At 30.8% G+C, this 24,053-nt stretch overlaps 2 protein-coding genes across 5 annotated transcripts in view; one reads left to right on the top strand and one right to left on the bottom strand.

Annotated features, from left to right (window-relative positions):
- The window catches only part of LOC115882116 (F-box/LRR-repeat protein 4), a 31,468-nt gene extending 15,957 nt beyond the window's left edge, over nucleotides 1-15,511 (bottom strand). The window contains exon 1 of one of the 2 annotated variants that reach the window (XM_030900028.1): nucleotides 14,493-15,511. The gene's annotated coding sequence lies outside the window, so the exon portion shown is untranslated. Of the gene's footprint in view, nucleotides 1-11,844; nucleotides 11,864-14,492 lie in introns of those variants that run through there. The other variant, XM_030900021.1, reaches the window with a different exon arrangement.
- Nucleotides 12,367-24,053, top strand: part of LOC115882098 (phosphatidylinositol-binding clathrin assembly protein LAP-like) — a 46,033-nt gene continuing 34,346 nt past the window's right edge. For 2 of the 3 annotated variants that reach the window (XM_030899951.1, XM_030899948.1), the window contains exon 1: nucleotides 12,367-13,684. In XM_030899951.1, coding sequence (XP_030755811.1) covers nucleotides 12,466-13,684 — 1,219 coding nt within the window. In that variant the 5' untranslated portion in view covers nucleotides 12,367-12,465. The remainder of the gene's footprint in view (nucleotides 13,685-24,053) is intronic. The other variant, XM_030899956.1, reaches the window with a different exon arrangement.

Below are 24,053 nucleotides of genomic sequence, written 5' to 3'. Positions count from 1 at the left end.
CTTCTTCTTGTATTTATTATTTTATGGCTGCACCCTCAAAGCAGACATGTGACATAAGCATAGATAACAGAACTTAATAAGCCCCGGGGTGCAAATTTGTTCATGTTTCAAAGCGATAGCAAAGTAATTTGTAGCTTGATGCACTATGTTCAGTAGCAACATCGATTTGTAGCGATATTCTGATTTCTCGCTTTGTGGCGAGGCGACAGTCTAGACACGTGTGCAAGAGTGTGATAGTGATACCATATTTTGCAGCATTTGAGCGACACTAGTTTTGCAATGAACATAGTACCGGGGTGCAACTTTGTTCAAGTTAGCAACCGATCGTTTAGAAGCGATGTCGAAACCAGATCGATACTATGTTCATTGCAAAACTTTTGTCGCTTAAATGCTGCGAAATATGATATCACTATCACAGTCTTGCACATGTGTGCGACACGTTCTAGGCCACAAAACACATACACAAGAAGAAGTGCGAGCGCCTTGCTAAATATTGGAAAGTGAAATTGACGTTTAAATTTGACACTGTTGACAAGTCTACTGCTACTAGCGCCCCCAATTTCGCTTGTAGGAACTACGGACTAAATTGTCACGCATGGCGGGAAGTTTAAAAAAATAAAAAATTTTATTTCTTCATTTATTTTTAATTATGACATACACAAAAACACAAAAAATACACCATTTTTTAAAAATATGTTTAATATCAATATCAAATATACAACAGAAATTACTTTCACCACAATAAATTAAAAAAATTAAAAGAATAATGTTACAAGTAGATCAAGAGACAAAATTAATTATAACAAAACTGAAAAAAATGGCGTCATAGATGGCTTAGAAATAAAAGATATATCATAATTTTGAAAGTAAAATTATATGGGAAATGTCTTCGATCATCATTTTTAAGCCAACTGGACGATTATTTCAAACATACAAGCTGAGTTCATTCATAGTGCTCTGAGAAATCTAGATAAACAAAGAATAATAAATTAAAAGTATTGCAGGGGAAAAGAGGAAAAACCTCTCGTCTCTGATATCTGTCAGGGTATTGTTGAAAGTTTCATCTTTTTGCTCGAAGTTTTCAGGTCGATCAAAAAGATGACATTTACAACAATACTTTGCTGTAACGTTCACAAATATCAGAGAGAGTACATACAGGTATTGCGTCTCTTTTCCTCTGGGATGCTTTATATCTGTTATTCTTTGTTTATCTATATTTCTCAGAGCATAATGCCGAACACTACTACAGTATACTCTGTTTTTTTTCTCAGGTAAGATTTCGACAGACGATGACAGAAAAAAAGCAGATGACGTCCCATACCAATCTATTTATTTTACTAAAAAAAGTTTCTAATAATTTTTAAGTTAACTATGGATGGGTTTAAATATAAATCCGTCATGCGTCGTCTCTTGTTGTTTTTAACCAGTTTTATTGGTTTATTTCAAAAATGACAGATGGTATTTCAATTTTATTGGTTTGACGGAACGACAAACGGACGCCGATGCGTATGAACTCGCCTTTAGTTTTGATGCTTGTCAAAGTCTTGCCAAATTAGAGGTTATAATTTTGTGTCAACTTTTATCAGTTTTGTCAAATACCCTGCGTTTTAGAAGATGATGCATTTTGATTCGTGTTATGACGTGTGTTTTGTGTCTTTTGAAGTCAAGTGAAGGAAAAATCGAGTGAAAATTAACTGTAGACCCAGACCCAGGGCCAGAGTTCGGAAGTAGTTAACTAAGACGTAATTTACCTGATTAACTACGTGTAGTTTTTCTTCAAAAACTACGTCTTTTCCCGTTCATTAACTACATAGAAAACTACGTTGATAAACTATGTATTGATATTATCAATAATTTTTCTTTTGTATGAGGTGTAATAGAGATAATATGATGTAAATATTATATTTAATGCCATATTTCTTCTTGTTTTCTTAAATACATTATGTGTTTTTAAAGCTTCAACTTATTATACCCTCACCTCAAACCTTTGACATTTGAAAGTTACATACATAGGTTACATAAACTACACCCTCTACATAAACTACATTAACTACATGTAATGTAGTTTATGTAGTTTTTAAAAGTAACATGTAGTTTTCCGAACCCTGCCCAGGGCACAGTTTATGGTTAATACTCGCTGCCCAGGCAAAAAGTCTTATACACCAATAAAGTTACCATCATTAAAGTTCGTATACCATCTCGTCGTAGATAAGTGCATCTCGAATATGGTAGAAGGACCATACTATAAGCACATACTAAAAACTGGAGTAGCTGTAAAATATCGACATCACACGATACGTAAATAATGGATTTTAGTACTGCACAAGAAAAATAATGCCAATGGTACTGCTGTTTAAAAATTAAGATTAAAGTTAATTAAATCAACCTTTAAGGTACCCATAAAATTTGGTAAGTGTTATTAATAATAAAATAGTTTGTTTTATTTATGTTGTTTTATTTATTCCTGCGGAATATTACAAATTTGTATTTGTACATAAGTTATATTGATAAATATAATCATAAATGCGGGAAGCTTCATAAAGCTTGAAAGTGAGAAATAGTTCTTTTTTATATTTTTTTGGTATGTGGTGTCTTGTTCTTGTTTGTTTTGTATTAACACATACCGTCTTTTATTAAATTAAATAACTCGATTACATTTTTTCAGTTTTATACAGTTTTTTTCACAATATTTTGAAGTAATCACTTGTCAGTCAAATTTTAAATATAATAATTTCCTACAAAGTTTCCTGCTATGCGTTCCAGCTGTACCAACTTATTTCTTTGTAAAATAAAATAAACTACTTTGAAATTAAAATGACAGACACATCTATCACTGTCAAGGATCTTCTCGTTGGACAGACTATATATAATAATTTCAATATCCGAAGTGGAAAGAAAAAAGATCACCTTTCTGTTTTGTACTATGGTCCCTTTCTTCCGATGGCTCATCTCGTTGATATTTAGGAAGGATAAATAGGAAGGAAAATATAAAATTCAATTTGATTTGATGATCCTTTTCTGTCACCTAAAATCAGGAGAACGACAATCGGCATGTTAAGATGAAAAAAAAATTATCAACACTTACCTACACGTTAGTCCGAGGAGTTTTATTAAATACCTATATTTGCCTAAATAATTTATGTATTAAACTTGCAAAGCAAAATGCAGCGTGTAAACAAAAGAAATAAAATGGCGACAAGCGACAAGTCCAAGACAAGTCAACGTCAACGACCCGACCATAGGACCCGACAAGGAGAAAAGTGGTGTTCGAATAACAAATTATGGGTCACCAAAAATTGTTTTTGTCTCCTTTCAACGCACACTTTAGAAAGAAAAAGAGATGAACTGGAATACTGAAAGAACGTCAAGGCAAAGAGTAGATAAGACAAGAGACGACAGTTCGCGCGGTACCTTTCATGTTTGAGTGGTGGGGAGAGTGACCTCGTCTCCCTTGTCCCTTTAAATTTTCGTAATTTTTTCGCGGGAAATTTAAAATAGACTATTATTAAAACTTGCCTGTACAGCTTATAAATAGTTACTGTATGGGTAAAGAAATAAATAGAAACGAAAAAAAAATGAGTTTTCTAAATATTATATAAAATACATTATAATTAGAAACATATTTGTCGGGGAATAAAGATAATAAAAGTAATATTTTGTATATCGTTGGTAAACAAGATAAAGTGACCAAGTCGATTTGTAAAAAATGTTTTATTTACTTGTATTTTTTTTACATATGGACTTGAACAAGTGTAATATCACAATGTGGAGTTTATGTACAAAAAAATAGAGTTGCTCAATTTTTTTGTAAACATATATTACAAGCTTCTAACCATGTCTTTGATCTATGGATTACATTTAGTTTAATAACATAATTATATAGTATATTTCTATAAAAATACTTTTCAGGATCCTTTGGAAAAGAGTGAAATATTATGTTTGTCGAAAAATAAGACCTATTTTTGCAGTCTTTATAAGCACACACATTGCCACCATCTCGTCTTTTCCTGCTCTACTCGTGTCCTGTTCAGTATTCATATTTAACAATAATTACAAATTGGTACGCAACAAAAACGATACTAAAATTAAACCTTAAAAACTCTCAAAACGATAATATATCGAAAAACTCTTAAAACACACTTTAAAAAGGCAGAAATGCAAGAAAACAACTAATCAGATTTGTTTATGTTTAAGCCTGTTTAGCAAAGCTGATTAGCGTCCTAAAATCATAGGTTAGATTAAATAAAATACGCCGTTGTCAGATTTTGAGATTTTATCTGTTTATCTTTGAAATCGATCAACTTAGTCATTCTGTTTCTTTGATATTATCAGTACATTGCGAAAAAAGAACCTAAACCAACCTAAACTAAAAATTTACATTTCCGTATTAACATACGTTACTTATATCCTTCTTATATTATTAATTTATTTTCAGAAAATCTTGTTTATTTTTCAAGGAAATATACTTGGCAACAGACAAAATGGGACTTGATGGGACCTTTAAATTTTAATATATCTGCGTCTCTCTCGCGAAATTCGACTTCTTTGTTCACTGTCGTCTCTTGTCTTATCTACTCTTTGGTCAAGGCTTTATTTTCACTCTTGTCAATAATTTTTCGGTAAGGAAGATTCCTAGAAAATCGCTTGTAGTCAAGTTTTCAACCATTTCCAGTTCTCCCATAAGAAGTGTCATCCAGGGGGGTGACAGTGAAATAGGAAAATTGGAAACAGTCATTAGTGTCATTCTTGTCATTCTCCTCACGACAAGTATGGCCGCCTAGACAAGGACAGCATTGTTTTTGTCTAACTATTGTCTAACTTCACAGTTTAGAATTGACAGATTTCAGTTTCAGAGACAACTTCAGATTTGTTCTAGAACAAATTCGAAAATATTCGACGCCATTTTAATTCATTCCGGTTAGTTTCGTTTTGGAAGTTCAATTTAATATTTCGGCTGAAATTTATAAATATAAAGGTAATAAAGTATATAAAATATATATTACATGAAGAATCCCGGAGAAAATGACGTTTCTGCAGTAGTAGGTATGTCCCATGTATATGAAAAATAGGTAGTAAATAAACACTGTTTTTACATTTTTAGATGCAAGAAAATGGTGTTATAATTTCTTTGATCGGCGATTTTTGAAAATGGAAACAATTTACAGCAAGGTAAGATTATTTTAACTATTGTCAACATTAGTTATCTCCAGTATGTGCGATTTATTATCCAATAATGCAATAAATCGGACTAATAATCTGATTAGATTATCCGACTAAAAGTCTCTTTGTGCTTCTTTTTGATTTATAAGCCAGGTCTCTTTGGGAATAATGGACGCTTTTTTAAACAGTATATTTATATTTTATACCTATTGATATTTTTACATTGTTAATTTTAGTATAAAAAAATTGTTTTTCTGTTTTCAGGTTTTTGTATAAGGCTCCCGTTTTCATGTTCCTGTGTCCGTTTTCTGTTCTTGCAGTCTGCGAATACGTGTGTTTATTTACAAATTACTGTAAGTTATGCTTATACCTTAACTAATTTACGTTAAAAGTACATATAATTAACTAATTGGTATTGAAACAATACAATCCTCTATTTTTATATTTATTTAGTCACGTTGTTCCATATTTCAAATAAATATATGTGAAAAAATTATTTTTTGGTTTTATTTATGAAAAGAAAAAATACAAAATACATTTGAACTGAAAGAGGGCCCGCCATTGAATAACCGGAAACGGAAATGAAAATTAAGCCATCATGTCAACCTGTCAATTGGAAAATTAGTTCTCCAGACGACAACGAAGGCTTTCGGTGGCGTATCGTGTTTCCACGATTTAACACAGAGTTGACACTTCTTTCTAGTTAATTATTTTATGGTGTCATCCACCTGTTCTAGGCTATGTCTAGGCAGTCGCCTCGCCACAAAGCGAGAAATCCTGGAGAAATCAGAATATCGCTACGAATCGATATTGCTACTGAACATAGTGCCTCAAGCTACAAATTACTTTATTATCGCTTTGAAACATGAACAAGTTGTAACCCCCGATCTGGGGTGCAACTTTGTTCAAGTGCTAGCAACTGATCGTTTAGAAGCGATGTCAAAACCAGATCGAGGTAATGGTGCGGATCCGGTGGCTGACCTGAAACGAGTTTTTGCTGTATATAGTCATAGACATTACGCAGGCGCACATCTTCGATGTTGCCAGATTGCAAGTTATTTTGGAATTATTTTCAGTAGAAAACAAATATGTGCTTTTCAGTGTGTTTTGTCAATATATACAGTATGATCGAAAAAACAGCGTCTAGTTGGCTAGGAAATGACGATTGAGGACATTTCCCATATAAAAGGATAGGATCTTCATTTCATAGTCATCGCTGACGCTATTTTTTTCAATCATAGTACGCGGTATATTATTTCTATTATTATTTTAATATTTCGCACAACACGTGAAACGTGAATGCTTATTATGTATTTTCATAGTCAATAAAATTAAATAGAAATAAAATTCTAGATTCCTATAATTAATCTAATTGCTCTAGATTATAATGCTACGTTTAAAAAGTGCTTTATTAAAAATTCGGGAAATTAAAAGGGATGTGTCCAAGTTTTTTCTTTTTTTTAAATTTTTAAATGCTGTAGCTCCATGTCATGTTCATAATAGTTTTTTTAACATTCCATCAAAACTACGGAGGCCTTAAAAGGCATTTTAGCCTCCGTAATTAAAATTGTAGAATCAGCTTCAGCAACATTAACTGTTACCTTGTCTAATTCTGCTTATACATATATTGCATTAATTTTTCTGCTACCTTAAGATTACTCTATTCTTACACCTAATTTATGTGAGTTTCTTAGCATATATGATTTATAAACCATATTTTTCCTAATGGAAGGATGGAATAGGACATGCAAAATTAAGATATTTTAACATTTAGTTCCCAGACAAAGCATAATATAGTATTAAGATTAAGACATAACAAATATTATAAGAAATATCTTAATATAAATCACAAACTAACTAAGTCTTAATTTGGTCTTGTATAAACACAAGTATAAAACTATATATAAGATCAAAACTCAACCTTCACCATATTGTCAAGATTTGGCATTATAGGAAACAAGAAATTACAGTAGATTAAGAAAAGAATATAAAAGTACACGATATTAAATACTGTAATGTATTCTACGACACAAACCATCTCCCTTCTAAAGAGAAAAAGATAAAACATAAAGCTTATTTTAATCTTATCACCACACTCTTCGATAAAATATATGTCTAAAATTGCAAGAAAATGGTGTTATAATTTCTTTGATCGGCGATTTTTTTGAAAATGGAAACAATTTACAGCAAGGTAAGATTATTTTTAACTATTGTCAACATTAGTTATCTCCAGTATGTGCGATTTATTGTCAATAATGCAATAAATCGGACTAATAATCTGATTAGATTATCCGACTAAAAGTCTCTTTGTGCTTCTTTTTGATTTATAAGCCAGGTCTCTTTGGGAATAATGGACGCTTTTTTAAACAGTATATTTATATTTTATACCTATTGATATTTTTACATTGTTAATTTTAGTATAAAAAAATTTGTTTTTCTGTTTTCAGGTTTTTGTATAAGGATCCCGTTTTTATGTTCCTGTGTCCGTTTTCTGTCCTTGAAGTCTGCGAATACGTGTGTTTATTTACAAATTAATGTAAGTCATGCTTATACCTTAACTAATTTACGTTAAAAGTACATGTAATTAACTAATTTGTATTGAAACAATACAATCCTCTATATTTTAATATTTATTTAGTTACGTTGTTCCATATTTCAAATAAATATATGTGAATAAATTATTTTTTAGTTTTATTTATGAAAAGAAAAAATACAAAATACATTTGAACTGAAAGAGGACCCGCCATTAAATAACCGGAAACGGAAATGAAAATTAAGCCATCATGTCAACCTGTCAATTGGAAAATTAGTTCTCCAGACGACAACGAAGGCTTTTGGTGGCGTATCGTGTTTCCACAATTTAACACAGAGTTGACACTTCTTTCTAGTTAATTATTTTATGGTGTCATCCACCTGTTCTAGGCTATGTCTAGGCAGTCGCCTCGCCACAAAGCGAGAAATCCTGGAGAAATCAGAATATCGCTACGAATCGATATTGCTACTGAACATAGTGCCTCAAGCTACAAATTACTTTACTATCGCTTTGAAACATGAACAAAGTTGCACCCCCGATCTGGGGTGCAACTTTGTTCAAGTTAGCAACCGATCGTTTAGAAGCGATGTCAAAACCAGATCGAGGTAATGGTGCGGATCCGGTGGCTGACCTTGAAACGAGTTTTTGTTGCATATAGTCACAGACACTACGCATGCGCACATCTTCAATGTTGCCAGATTGCAAGTTATTTTGGAATTATTTTCAGTAGAAAACAAATATGTGCTTTTCAGTGTTTTTTGTCAATATATACCATATGATCGAAAAAATGGCGTCCAGTTGGCTGGGAAATGACGATTGAGGACATTTACCATATAAAATGACAGCGATCTTCATTTCATAGTCATCGCTGACGCTATTTTTTTTTCAATCATAGTACGCGGTATATTATTTATATTATTATTTTAATATTTCGCACAACACGTGAACGCTTATTATGTATTTTCATAGTCAATAAAATTAAAAAGAAATAAAACTCTAGATTCCCATAATTAATCTAATTGCTCTAGATTATTATACTATGTTTAAAAGTGCTTTATTAAAAAAATTCGGGAAATTAAAAAAGGATGTGTACAAGGTTTTTTCTTTTTTTTAATTTTAAAGGACGTAGCTCCAGCGTCATGTTCATAATAGTTTTTTTTAACATTCCATCAAAACTACGGAGGCCTTAAAAGGTCTTTTTTAGCCTCCGTACTTAAAACCAGCAGAATCAGCTTCAACAACATTAACTGTTACCTTGTCTAATTCTGCTTATACATATATTGCATTAATTTTCTGCTACTTTAAGATTTCTCTATTCTTACACCTAATTTATGTGATTTTCTTAGCTATAATATGATTTATAAACCATATTTTTCCTAATGGAAGGATGGAATAGGATATGCAAAATTAAGATATTTTAACATTTATTTTCCAGACAAAGCATAAGATTAAGACATAATAAATATTATAAGAAAGATCTTAATATAAATCACAAACTAAGTCTTAATTTGGTCTTGTATAAACACAGGTATAAAACTAATAAGATCAAAACTCAACCTTCACCATATTGTCAAGATTTGGCATTATAGGAAACAAGAAATTGCAGTAAATTAAGAAAAGAATATCAAAGTACACGATATTAAATACTGTAATGTATTCTACGATACAAACCATCTCCCTTCTAAAGAGAAAAAGATAAAACATAAAGCTTATTTTAGTCTTATCAACACTCTTCGATAAAATATATGTCTAAAATTGCTATTAATCCACTAACTTGATATTTTTAAGAAATTATATGATACAAACATTACAATCAAAGTATATTATATTAGTAACATTATAGGTAAAATATGTTACCTCTATCTCCCATTGACGTGTATTGTTCTATAAGACTCGTCATGGTAATATTTCAAAACATCAATATACATAATATAATGAAAACTATTGTTGCCTGTAAATAACTAGAAATTAAATAACTTGAAAGAAATAAAATAATTCTAATAAGTTTAAAACCATTAGAAAAAATCCGTAAATGATAATTTCTAATGTAAATATATAAATAAATGTTATTATTATTCAACCACTTCCATATCTCTGTTATTATTACGTACAATTTTATATATTCATAATACTTTCTTTTCACAATCTTCATTATCCTTCTTACCTTAATTTTGGATATCAAGATAAATCTGAAGTTATAAAATTAATTATAGAATTTGTATTAGGTATTAACACTGAAAAAAATTTTCAACTGCAAATAATTCGAAAATAAACTGCAATTTGGCAACATCGACGATGTGCGCTTGCGTAGTATCGATGATCAAATGCAGCAAATATGGGCTTCAAGGTCAGCCACCGGATCCACACCTTTACCCCAGATCGATACTATGTTCATTGCAAAACTATTGTCGCTCAAATGCTGCGAAATATGGTATCACTATCACACTCTTGCACACGTGTCTAGACTGTCGCCTCGCCACAAAGCGAGAAATCAGAATATCGCTACGAATCGATGTTGCTACTGAACATAGTGCATCAAGCTACAAATTACTTTGCTATCGCTTTGAAACATGAACAAAGTTGCACCCCTGGTTTCGACATCGCTTCTAAACAATCGGTTGCTAACTTAAACAAAGTCGCACCCCCGTTCTCAGAACAGCGACTGTCGCCAGCGACCTTTCCAGCGACACATCAAAAGAACCAATCAGATTTGTACAAAATTCAAACAGCTGGATAGACAAGGAAAGAGAGGGGACAGGTAACACGGCAGCTAAAAGTGAGGCAAGTTGTCACCACTCGAAATTCTCCAATGGCGTAGCATCAGAAATTAGCTTGTACCTAGACGGTATAAAATATTTATTAAAACGTAAACTAATATATCGTTCATTTTTGAATAATGCATATACAATTTTGTATTTTATAGTCTCATCTTTATAATATTAGTATATCTCAGTCGATAATGCAAAATTTATTTAACAGTCACAGTGGACTGATTATCAAGACAATTATTTATTTATTAACGTGTGTATAATGCATAATTAAATAAAAAGTAATGTAAATATATATGTTTTAAATGTATATATACATATTACCGTATGATCGAAAAAAACGGCGTCTTGTTTGTTTGGAAATGACAATTTCACAAATTAATATTAAAAATTACATTATTCATTGAATCCGTAAGCAAGTGTGAAGGGGATTAGCTAGATTCATTATTATACTGTATGATCGAAAAAAAACGACGGCCAATTGGCTTGTAAATTACGATCAATGACATTCCCCATATAATTCTACATATAAAATGACAAAAACTATACAAAACGACATCGAAAAAAGACGGCGTCAGCGATGGCTATGAAATGAAGATCGCTGTCATTTTATATGTAAAATTATATGGGGAATGTTGTCGATCGTCATTTACAAGCCAACTGGACGTCGTTTTTTTTTTCGATCGTACGGTATAACAATGAATCTAGCCAATTCCCTTCACAGTTGCGTACGGATTCAATGAATAATGCAATTTTTAATATTTGTTACCTTCAATCATAAGAATATTCTAATATTCCACCAAAAAAAATAAACAATTCTAGAAGCTTTTTGTGTTATTTTATTTATTTTTAAATTTTTATTAATTACTTACTGAAACTGTTATTATACACCTAAATTAGCAAATTTTTTGAAAGAATATTTAAAAAAATATAGTAACAAGTAGCCCACCACAAGTTTGTCCACCCCCAGCAAATCTTGGCAGGTAAATTTAAGTTTTATATAACAACTATATACATATAAATTTTTTATCACTAGAATTTTTCATTTTTTTTATAGTTTACAATTATTTTACCATTTGATAACAATACTTTATACATTTTTTTACGTGTAAAATATGTAAAAAAATGTTTATTGCAGAAATTGTATTTCTCTAATTATAATTCCCTACGCCGCTGGAGAAATCCATGCTGAGTAGCGTTATTTATAGTTTCAAACATTAATTATAATACAGGATATTAAAAATACTACTTGGAATTATTAAAAATAGTTTTGTTAGGATGTGGTACAAGACATATTAAAAGCATTTTACATATTTTTACTGCTATAATGGAAAAAAATTACATTTTATGACCACATAACAAAAGTTGTGTGTCGATTTTTACCTGTGAAATGTAATTCCAGCCACTTTTTTCTCCCTTCGGCCTTTGCAGCCATACACTGAACATTTCACCATACTAAACAACACAGTTTATAAATTTAAAACAAAACAGTATTCCACAGCAGTATTCACAAAAAGCATAAAAATTCGCTTTGTGTCACGGGTGTCACCTCGAAATCTTGTCACCAAAGTATGGCCACCGATCAAATTTTGGCCTCAAAAATTTTTCACTGAAGAATAATATGCGTGTTAGCTGTCCCCTCTCTTTCCTTGTCTAAGTAACAGAACTAATTGATATAAGCCATAAAATAATTGACATAAGCAGACAAGCATACAAAATAATTATATGACCATAGATAGGTAAATGCAAATGCATAATGACATTAACTCTTTGGTAACATACAATAGAGGCAGGATTCTGTAAATCTCAATTAAAATTGAGATTTGCAGAATCCTATAAATGCTGCTCTTCTATCTCAAGAGATGGCGCAATTGGAAAAATTATTGATTTGCCGGTTCAGTCAATCTTTAAAACCTATGTTTAAAACTGTTCTAATAATCTAGTATTAAAGCTAATATATAAAATATATTCTATTAAAATAAAAATAGTGCAACCGTGATTATAATGGCTGGTCAAACGATAAATGACCGACTTCTCGCTGCGAAACACAGTTTAGCTGGTCAGGGGCTCGCCAAATCTGTATGCAAGGCAACTACCGAGGAAATGTTGGGTCCGAAAAAGAAGCATTTAGATTACCTAGTACATTGCACAAATGAACCTAATGTTTCTATACCCCAAATGGCCAATTTATTAATTGAAAGATCTCAAAATACAAGCTGGGTAGTTGTTTTCAAATCATTGATAACTACTCATCATTTGATGTGCTATGGAAATGAAAGATTTACACAGTATTTAGCTTCTAGTAATGTGTCCTTTCACCTCTCAAATTTTGTAGATAAGACTGGTGTACAAAGCGCCGTTGGCGCAAGGACGGGCTATGACATGTCCCCTTTTATTAGAAGGTATGCTAAGTATCTTAATGAAAAGGCATTATCATATCGAGCTGTTGCCTTTGATTTTTGTAAAGTAAAGCGTGGAAGAGAAGAAGGTACTTTACGTACAATGGATGCAGAAAATTTACTCAAAACTCTACCAATATTACAAAACCAGTTAGATGCTTTGTTAGAATTTGATTGTACTGCAAATGATCTGACAAATGGTGTTATAAATATGTGTTTTATGCTATTATTTAGAGATTTAATACGTTTATTTGCTTGCTATAATGATGGCATAATTAACTTATTAGAAAAATATTTTGAATTAAATAAAAAACAATGCAGAGATGCATTAGATTTATACAAAAAATTTCTTATTAGAATGGATAGAGTAGGAGAATTTTTAAAAGTAGCAGAAAATATTGGTATAGATAAAGGGGATATTCCTGATCTTACTAAAGCCCCAAATAGTCTTTTAGATGCATTAGAACAGCATCTTGCTTCATTAGAAGGTAACACACCAACTGCAGCTGCAAACCAAAAAAATTTAAAATCAGGAATGTCGGTATTATCAAATACAAGTTCTGCTTTTGGATCAGCCATGGATGATACTTTTAAGCAAGCTGCGGTAGCAGAAGAAGAAGCTGCTTTGAATGAATATAGAGCTCATGTAGGTTCTCCAGGTTTGACAAGTACAAATCCATTTTTGAGTGAAGAGGAATCAGAAAAACAAAACTTTAAATCTGGAGCAATATTAGACTTGTTTGCTGAAGATAATTTAACATCAGCGACTACGGCTCCAGCTGTAGCCCAAAGCAATGTCATGGATGATTTGCTCTCATTAGGAGGTAAATTACAAGTTATTGAACATTTTTATTTTGCATAGATTAATAATTATTTTAATTCTTCTCATATTCGGGGCAAGTTAGATAAATATTCAGTATTTTTGCGATGACGCTAGTAAATTATTAATCACATTTCATATCTATTTATATCTAGGTACCTGCTTAGTAGCAAACTTAATGTAATATGTATTTTAGGTAGTTGAAAGAGTTCAGGTAGTTAAAAATAAATATGTATAAAATTTAATTCATCTAAAGTTAAAAGAGAATACATTTAATGGACATCCCCTAATTTAACACTGCAATTTTCTAGAGTTTTATAAAATTATAATATACTTAATATTAATTTTTATCAAATTGTATGTAAAGTTTTTGATAGATGACACATAGAGGTTGACACAGTAAAAATTTTGTCGTCGAATATCATATCACATCTGATACTATTTTTATCATCTATAACTAATAACCCATGCCTATTTGCTATACTTTATTAGAGTTTGTTTGTACTGCAAATGATCTGACAAAGGGTGTTATAGATGTATGTTTTATCTTATTATACACATATTGAATGTTATTAATTATTATAACTAGTTCTTCTTGAACTAATTTATTACGTGACCATAATTATGATAAACTACTTATAACACACTAATGATTAAATAACAGTTTTATCCGATTTCTTTCTAGGCGCCTTCCTTCTTCAAATGTAGAACTTTTGCTATAGTAGCGCTATTTTAATTGTACCCTCTTTCATGACTACTTTTCCAAACACGAAGATAATTCTCCTTACCGATATACTTTTAAAAATGCTTACCTCTACCCTCTATAGTTTGTAGAAAACTTTTCATTGGTTATTTTGATGTCCTCTTGGAATAGGGTTTCCATATGTCCGAATTTACCTGGCATGTTTTGTACATGACAATCCAATACTTAACATCCTTTAATCTTCTAACCACAATGTACGGTCCTTCCCACGCTGGTGTTAATTTCAGAGACATCTCTTGCTTGTGCTGTCGACTGTACATCCAAATCATATCGGTGCGCCGAAAACCTGTAAATTGCTCGGTTGTAGTGAGCTTTCTTAACTCTAGCAAGTCTAGACTTGCGCAAGTATACTGAAACGTGTATAGATGGCACAAAACTTCATCTAATTAATAAAATGTTCAGTAATCCCCTATTCACAGCCAATGACCATAATATACCTGCCAGGTCTCTGATCAATTAATGGTGTAATATAGCACAATTATACTTCCTTTGGACGCATCCTGTAAACATTCTGTAACTATAAGGGAATGTTCAGGACAACAATCCGCCGAAAGTTCGCCCAGTTTCTTAGTTTCTTCGTAAGTGTCCAAAGAATAGTGATATCGTCTTTTACTACGTGAAAGTTTCCTACCGAGCAGACGAGAACTAGTGTTTTTATTTTCTTCAACATTAGGACATTGTTTTCCTCCCTGTTTATTATTTTTATCTTCACACTTGCAGTTGCTTTGTTTCAAATCTCTGGATTATTCTTCAAACTGTTAAATTATATTCGGAAATGTCTATCCGGAGACTGAGCTCCGCACATATCTAACACAGCAGGGATACTATTTCTAATAAAATGCCATTTAACTAACTTATTTGTAACTTTTTGGGAAATTGTGAAACTCGTATTTTATACAAAATTACTCTATATTTGGTACCTTCAAATTTTCGTAGGTAAACAAAATGTGACATCGAATTTAACAATATCAAAATCACATTTTTGCTCGCATTTTAATTGTAGCCTTCTCGGCGCCTTACTATAAAATTTTAGTAATTTAAAGGTAGATTTTTGCAAATAACATTTAAATTAGTAGTGGGAACTATCGAATGAATACTATCGAAACATTCGATAGTTGCAATTCATTCGAATAATTCGATAGCTAGTAAGAAAACATTCGTTGAAAACTATTCGAATAAAAATTATCGAATAGATGCGTCATCTGCCTTGAAATATTGTATTCTAGTAATTCGGCAGCAAAAACCATTCATTTATAAAATTCATTCATTTATGAAATTCATTTATTCGTCAAGATCGATTAAAATAAAATATTAACTGGATTTTAGTTGTCGCCCGGCGTCGTAGGTTTCTTTCCGAGAAACCCGACAGCGGTCGGTGGCAATGCTATGAAAGAAGCCGGCATCTTTGATTTTTTGCGGAGTCATATAAAGATAAGGACACATTATTTGTTTTTATTGAGGTGCTAGTATTTACACAGAAAATACATTATGAAGGGCGCTGTTACCAGATATTGGTATTAGTTGATATTAGCAAAGAATATTATTGTTTGGGTTTAGTTAGTTAGGGATAGTATGTCACTCGTGTGAAGTTGGCACCCTTTTTTTCAAAAAATGAACTGGAATTTGAGAGTTCTGGATAGATTTACAATAGTTCTATAGTTCTTGATAAGTTAGAAAAATAGTTCTGGTTAATTTCGGGAGATATGACAGGGGGGTGCCAACTTCACGTAGCACCTTTTTTTATTCTGGAACAGTTCTGATAGTGGAAATATATTCTAGACCAAGAGTTCTATAGTTCCTGACTATTGATCAAAATAGTTCTATTGTATTAACCAAGTTATGAACAAAAATAAAATGGCAGCCTGCGCAGTTTAAATCGATTTTCTAGGTAAAAAATGATTTAAAGAATAGTTCTGAATAGAGTTCTGAATAGCACCCCAAAAGTTCTATAAGATGTACTATTTGATTTTTAAAAAATACCAATAATTAAAAATTTAATTGATGCACGACTCTATAGATAGACATAAAAATCGACTCTACGAAGGAAATGCAATGTTGAAAAACAGTTCTGGTTAGAGTTCTGAATAGCACCCCAAAAGTTCTATAAGATGTACTATTTGATTTTTTAAAAATACCAATAATTAAAAATTTCATTGATGCACGACTCTATAGATAGACATAAAAATCGACTTTACGAAGGAAATGCAATGTTGAAAAACAGTTCTGGTTAGAGTTCTGAATAGCACCCCAAAAGTTCTATAAGATTTACTATTTGATTTTTTAAAAATACCCATAATTAAAAATTTCATTGATGCACGACTCTATAGATAGACATAAAAATCGACTTTACGGAGGAAATGCAATGTTGAAAAACAGTTCTGGTTAGAGTTCTGAATAGCACCCCAAAAGTTCTATAAGATGTACTATTTGATTTTTTAAAAATACCCATAATTAAAAATTTCATTGATTCACGACTCTATAGATAGACATAAAAATCGACTTTACGAAGGAAATGCAATGTTGAAAAACAGTTCTGAATAGCACCCCAAAAGTTCTATAAGATGTACTATTTGATTTTTTTAAAAATACCAATAATTAAAAATTTCATTGATGCCCGACTCTATAGATAGACATAAAAATCGACTTTACGAAGGAAATGCAATGTTGAAAAACAGTTCTGAATAGCACCCCAAAAGTTCTATAAGATGTACTATTTGATTTTTTAAAAATACCAATAATTAAAAATTTCATTGATGCTCGACTCTATAGATAGACATAAAAATCGACTTTACGAAGGAAATGCAATGTTGAAAACAGTTCTGGTTAGAGTTCTGAATAGCACCCCAAAAAAGTTCTATAAGATGTACTATTTGATTTTTTAAAAATACCCATAATTAAAAATTTCATTGATGCACGACTCTATAGATAGACATAAAAATCGACTTTACGGAGCACCCCAAAGTTCTATAAGATGTACTATTTGATTTTTTAAAAATACCCATAATTAAAAATTTCATTGATGCACGACTCTATAGATAGACATAAAAATCGACTTTACGGAGAAAATGCAATGTTGAAAAACAGTTCTGGTTAGAGTTCTGAATAGCACCCCAAAAGTTCTATAAGATGTACTATTTGATTTTTTAAAAATACCCATAATTAAAAATTTCATTGATGCCCGACCCTATAGATAAACATAAAAATCTGCTTTACGAAGGAAATGCAATGTTGAAAAACAGTTCTGGCTAGAGTTCTGAATAGCACCCCAAAAGTTCTATAAGTTGTGCCAATTGATTTTTTTTAAATATTAATATTTAAAAATTTCATTTACTCCCGACGTTATGCAGTATGTCGGATTTGAGGAAAATGCATTTTTCATAAAAAGTTTTACTTGTTCTTAAATGGTTAATCCCGTTCATACTTTTCCAAATTTCCATACCGTTTTAGAAAAAATTAAAAAAAAACATGGAAGTATTATTTGATTTGATCCTAAAGTCCTAAAAATCAAAAGGCATTTCTATGATAAATACTATAACTTCGACTAAATTCTTTGATGGATGGTTATTATAAATTTTGATTAACGTCATATTTTTTGCTCTTTTAAAATGTCACACTTCGTAGTATTGTACTAAAAAAGATTTGTGCTTCTTTAACATTTCAAAACAGCAAAAAATATGGCTTTAATTAAAATTCTATCAATCACAATCAAAGAATGAAGATGAAATTATATTACCACAGAAACGCGTTTTGATTTTTAGGGTTTTTCAACCATATTTTCATGTTTTCTTTAAATTTCTTTAAAACGGTATGGCAATTAGCAAAAGTATAAACAGAATTAACCATTTTAGAACAAACCAATATTTTTATGAAGAATGCATTTTTCTTTTTTCTCAAAATAGGTCTCATAGAGGTTGACTTTAAGAGCAAAACATAATATTGAGTAATAGCAAAGTAATAGTCAGACTAGAGTTTTTAATAACAGAAATTTTATAAAAAGATGGAATTACTTTGCATCTATAAAACTTACTATATCGAAAATTTGGTTGGCTCTGATTGATTCTAAATTACGTGGCAATAAAACTGATTAAATGAATATTTATGTAACATGATATATTAATTTTTTCCTCCGTTAGTTAGGTTAGTTTTGTCACACTGGATATCGTTATCTGGTGTATGTGTAACTCGACACCCAAACAAAATACAAGAGCGAGTTGTTCAAGAACTGGCCGATTCGTCCTAATAAAAACAAAGCCAGAGAATTTATTACAGAAAGGCTGCGTCTAAAAATACCATGGGTTTATAAAATATTGAGTCGTTATAAATAGAATATAGAAGTATAGAAAGGTACTATACAAAGCGTTCTTGGTAAGAACGTACGTATTTTTGTAAGGTTAAATTTGTGATTTAATTATTTTGCCCCTTTTGAGATTAAATTATATTTTATATAAATTTGAAGCTAATAAATACATGTAACTTTGCATTCGTACTATTTGTATTCTCTTGTTTTTCATATAAATATCAAAGAATCTCACAGAACTCTAACCAGAACTGTTTTTCAACATTGCATTTCCTTCGTAGTGTCGATTTTTATGTCTATCTATAGAGTCGGGCACCAATGAAATTTTTAATTATTGGTATTTTTAAGAAATCAAATAGTACATCTTATAGAACTTTTGGGGTGCTACTCAGAACTCTTACCAGAACTGTTTTTCAACATTGCATTTCCTTCGTAGAGTCGATATATAAACATTTATTAATTTTCTAAGCATGCAGTGTAATGGAAGGAAAATATAAATAAAAAATTAGAAATCAAAATTATTTATATTAGGTACTTTATATTATTATTTAAAAATTATATTTACTTTTACTGGCATTTACTTTAAAAAATAAATGAAATATTTCTTCGCAAAAAACTACACGTAAGAGAATTAGCATAAACAAAATACAAACATCGTTAACTTTTTTTTTTAAATTGGCACGTGTAAAACTTTCAACTTAATTTTCTCATCCCATAGTTTGAGTTCGATAACCCCATTTACTTAACCACATTACTTAAATAAGATTATTAAGTTCAACTAATTAATATTATTAAAACATCTAAAATACAAATATGTATTTTTAAAATTAATTCTAAGTTCATCTCATCTCTCTTAAAAATTGCTACTTCTAAAAATTTTTCATTAAAAAATAGACCATATACCATATAAAATAAAATAATTGAAAGATCGGGCTACGGAAAATCACACAAATTTTCGGAAAAATTTTGACCACCAGCACACGCACACAATCGTCAATTAAAAAAACTACTATTTCAGTATTTTAAATATTTTAATAAACGCAAAAACAGCACAGTATTTATAAGGCGAAGTTATAAAAATTTGGAAGAACTAATAATGCACTCACGCACACAAAAATTAAACGAATACTAAATTTCTTTTATCAAAAGCATTCGATAGTCGTGGCTCAAGGATAACCATTTAGTCGCACGGCGAGGTTGTCACATATGCTTTAGTATACAAATGAATGAATGATTTTATTCGAATAAAACCATTCGATAGTTGAAATCATTCATTCAGTAACCATTCGATAGTCTAATTCATTCGATAGTTCCCATCGCTAATTTAAATGCCGATTCCAAATACGAAATTCTAGACGAAAGTACAACTTTAAGGCCTCTTCACAAAAAGTCTAATACAACTTTTTCATAAAATTATCTGAGGAAATATTTGACATTTTCAAAATTTACATGGGATTTTCTAGGTTCTATATTCAGATGTACCACACTTTATATAAAATTATCTCTCTTCATTTTCATATAAACTCTTTTACTTTAAACTTATTAATTTTTTATATCAATTTAATTTTTTGACGTGCCTACTTATTTTATTGCATTTCATTCAATCATATTATGGTTTGCTTGTAAATAATTTTATTTCGTATATTATATTTATTTTTATTATTTTATTGTTTTATATGCATATTTGAAATAAAGTTTAATTTATTTATATTGTTTGCTTTTTTTTATTTTTTTTTGTACCTTTCAACAATCAACTTAATACGGACTCCAATATCCAATATAAAACTATTTTTAGATGCATGCATTCGTGGTAGAATACAATGCTACCATATTGTATAATTAGATGTACTTCTAAACATTGTTATTTTAAAACAATACGTGTGACAGCAACGACGTAAAAGTTAATAAAAATCTCGATTCCAACAAATATGAATCATTGGGCGCATTCAGTAAACACACCGGTTACTCCACCGGTGCAGAAAAATTAAAGTGAATGCCAATGGTAACTCACCAGTTGGGGTCACCGATCACTTGAGAGCCTACCGTATTTTGTTTCCGGTTTATTTACATATCGGTAATTTAATAATTCAATGAAAAGTTATCGGTAGGTCTTTACCGGTTAAAACCGGTGTGTTTACTGAATGCGCCCATATTGCATTAGATCCTATAGCCCAGTCATTCTGGAGGTTGAGGTGGAAAAAATTAGTAACTAAATCAATCTCGGCGGGAATGTGTAGATAATGATCTTCTATTTAACCCCTCAAAAGTCCGATTCGGTCACAGTGGTGGAAATATCTCCGTTTGTATAAGTTTTTTCAAAATTTTTTTTTGAAAAAACGAGTAAGACGGTTTTTGGTAGGAGAATTAAATTTCAAACATTTTAAATGATTTCCCAAATCTATTTAGTTTATCTATTAGAGATTTTTCAACCCCTTTATTAAATCAATCAACTATAATAAGTCTTTACATTAAAAGTGTATTTCCAATAAAGACAAACCAAGTATAAATTTAAGCATTAAAAAATAAGGATTGTTTAAAAACATTATGTTCTTACACATACAATAAAATCTGCCATGACGTCGTCATGAGCGTAGTTTTCGTTCGGTTTCTCAAATAAAAAACAAAAGTTTCTGCAACTGAGGGGTTTCTGGCAAAAACCCCATTAGTCAAAAAATGGGTAAAATGAGTTAATGGCGCTATCCGACAGTAATTTATTAGTCATAACGTTCCTACCATACAAATTCGGGAAAAGTGCTATAAGTAGCCTTGAGCCATGAGCCCTTGCATATACGATCAAAAATACCGTAATTCCGCAAGAACCACACAAGTCACAAGTCTTAACGGCAAAAACCCACTAGACCTCTATTTGTTGTGGTTTGGTTGTTTGTCGTTCCTAATCGTTCGAACAGTTGCTAAGAGGACTTGGTTGTTTCCACGGTAGTAGTGAATAATAGGGTCATACTCCTCATTTGAAATGAGAATATGTATAGTTTAATGAGGAGTATGTCCCTATTAAGCACTAAAATGACACAATAGCGTAAGGGAGCGTTCACTCAATATGGACGTAAAAATTCGATATTATCGATGGTTGGAGGAGGAAGGAGAGACAGAGACAGAGACAGACAGACAGACAGATAGAGAGAGAGAGAGAGAGACAGACAGACAGACAGAGAGAGAGATAGGGAGAGAGACAGATAGAGAGAGATTTATGCTTACCCCCACTCACCTTTGTTCTCACTATATTAGTGTCTAGTCATATAGTAAAATTTCGTAATAATAAAGTGAATCTCTTCTACACATCAAGAGTAATGCACAATAATAAAAAAATAGCTATTGTTGTTAGAAAGCTGATTCAAAAATATACTTTTTTTCGTCAGACGGTTTCTCATCAGATAGTTTTAATTAATCAAAAAGATTTATTTTTTCCACTCAAACAAGATTGTCATAGGATAACTGAGTTTTGTGCTGATTATTTACTAGAACAGCTTAATCTTTTTGAATTTGTGCGTGCATTTGGACAAACATATTTTGCAAGTGAACTAACACACATTGTTCCATACCTGAGACTAACGAAGAATTCCAAAGTTATAATAGAAATTTTAAAGGTGTTCGAGAGGTTCCACTTGGATGTCGCTAGAGATCAGTTACTGCGAAGATTTAAGGGCAAGTTATCACAACCCTTAGAAGTTGGAAGCACAGTATCAAGAAAACATAGACCTCTTCGTCAATATCGTACTCCAAAATATTAAAAAACTATATTTTGTTTTAAAGTGAAATATGTCAAGTGAGAATATTGAACTTATTATTGCAGTAGATGCATTCAGTTCAAGAATTTTTTATAGAAATCATTTCATTGAAACTTATCAAAACTTAGACACTTGGAAACAAGAATCTAACTCAGTATGACCGTGGGATTCTTAATAATAAAATGAAAGCCGGTGATGCATTGCTTGTGCCCAATATTTATGGGAAAATGTATCAATATATTAGATTCATTTCTCGATTTTTCATTTTAAGTAAATAAAAAAAAAAAAAAAAAAAATAACTATTTAAATAAATTTAGTTAATTAAAAAAAAAAAAAAAAAAAAAAAAAAAAAAAAAAAAAAAAAAAAAAAAAAAAAAAATATAAAACAGCCATAATTCATCTAATAAATTTAGTGAGTAGAACCCAGATAATTTATATTAAAATGACTAATTCTTATTTAATAATAATCAATATATAAGATGTAATTAATTATTATATAGATTTCTTTATTCATTCATGAAGAAATTATCAAACAAACAATACATTTGATAACTGCACACTATACAAAGTAGACTTAAGAATGATAACAAGCTCTTTTTGAACTTCATGGGCAAAGAGGGTTGTTCGTACTAATTTCAATCACTGTTTGAATATTTCCTTTACAAATTCTTGTTTTTTCAGCCTTCCTTTAAACATAAACAAATTCCACTTCCAGGTCTTGCTTCCAGTGGAATTTTTCAATAGTCGAAAAATAGTGGTGAGGTGTAAATCCTTCTTTCCAGTTGATACAATGATGATTTTTCATTAGCCATACTGCCTGTCTGTGACATTCTGTTATATATTAGATCTAATGGAACAGGGTTCTTAATATAGACATATTGAATGTGAGATCTATGTCCCAACAAAGGGCTGCAAGTTCTTAGGTAAAAATGTGTCTCATCTTTAATCCTGTTATCCACAATGAACCTCATATTTTTAGTTCGCTAAACTTTTTAATAACTTTTTTTTTTTTGTTTCTACATCTTTCAATTTTTGTATGTTTAAAAATAAATTGTGGTGTGTATGCTCAGTTGAAGCGTTGTGATGACATATTTACTAACGACAGCTTTGTGTTACCTATATTATTATATTAAATCTAAATAATTTAAGACAGAGTGGGGGTAAAGTCGGTATAATTGTTTAACAATCTTTGTTAAAGGATTGTAACTTCAACTATTGTTTCCATGTAAAAAAAATAAGAACATTTAAAGCAGATGTGTCCCTTTTTAATTGCCACTGTTTGCTTTCAAATTCTATCCTACCATTACTACGAACCACGTTGAGCTTTCCTTTGATTTATTGGTGGAATCTCTTTGAATTTTTCAGGATTAAAAATCGGTTCATTAGACATACCATAATAAGAATAGCGAAAATTGGCAAACATTTCATATAATGCTGAAAAATTTATTATCTTTGAAATCAAATACAAGCATTGATAAGGATATTACTTTTCAGAATTTAAAAATATTCTAACTATGTTGTCAAATCAACATTGTCAAATTGACTCATATCTTTTTTAACATCTCCC

The sequence above is a fragment of the Sitophilus oryzae genome, unplaced genomic scaffold (assembly GCF_002938485.1).
Source record: "Sitophilus oryzae breed Bouriz unplaced genomic scaffold, Soryzae_2.0 scaffold_1111_pilon_pilon, whole genome shotgun sequence".
NCBI classification, from domain to species: Eukaryota; Metazoa; Arthropoda; class Insecta; order Coleoptera; family Curculionidae; genus Sitophilus; species Sitophilus oryzae.
This window is presented reverse-complemented; position numbering and strand designations above follow the sequence as displayed.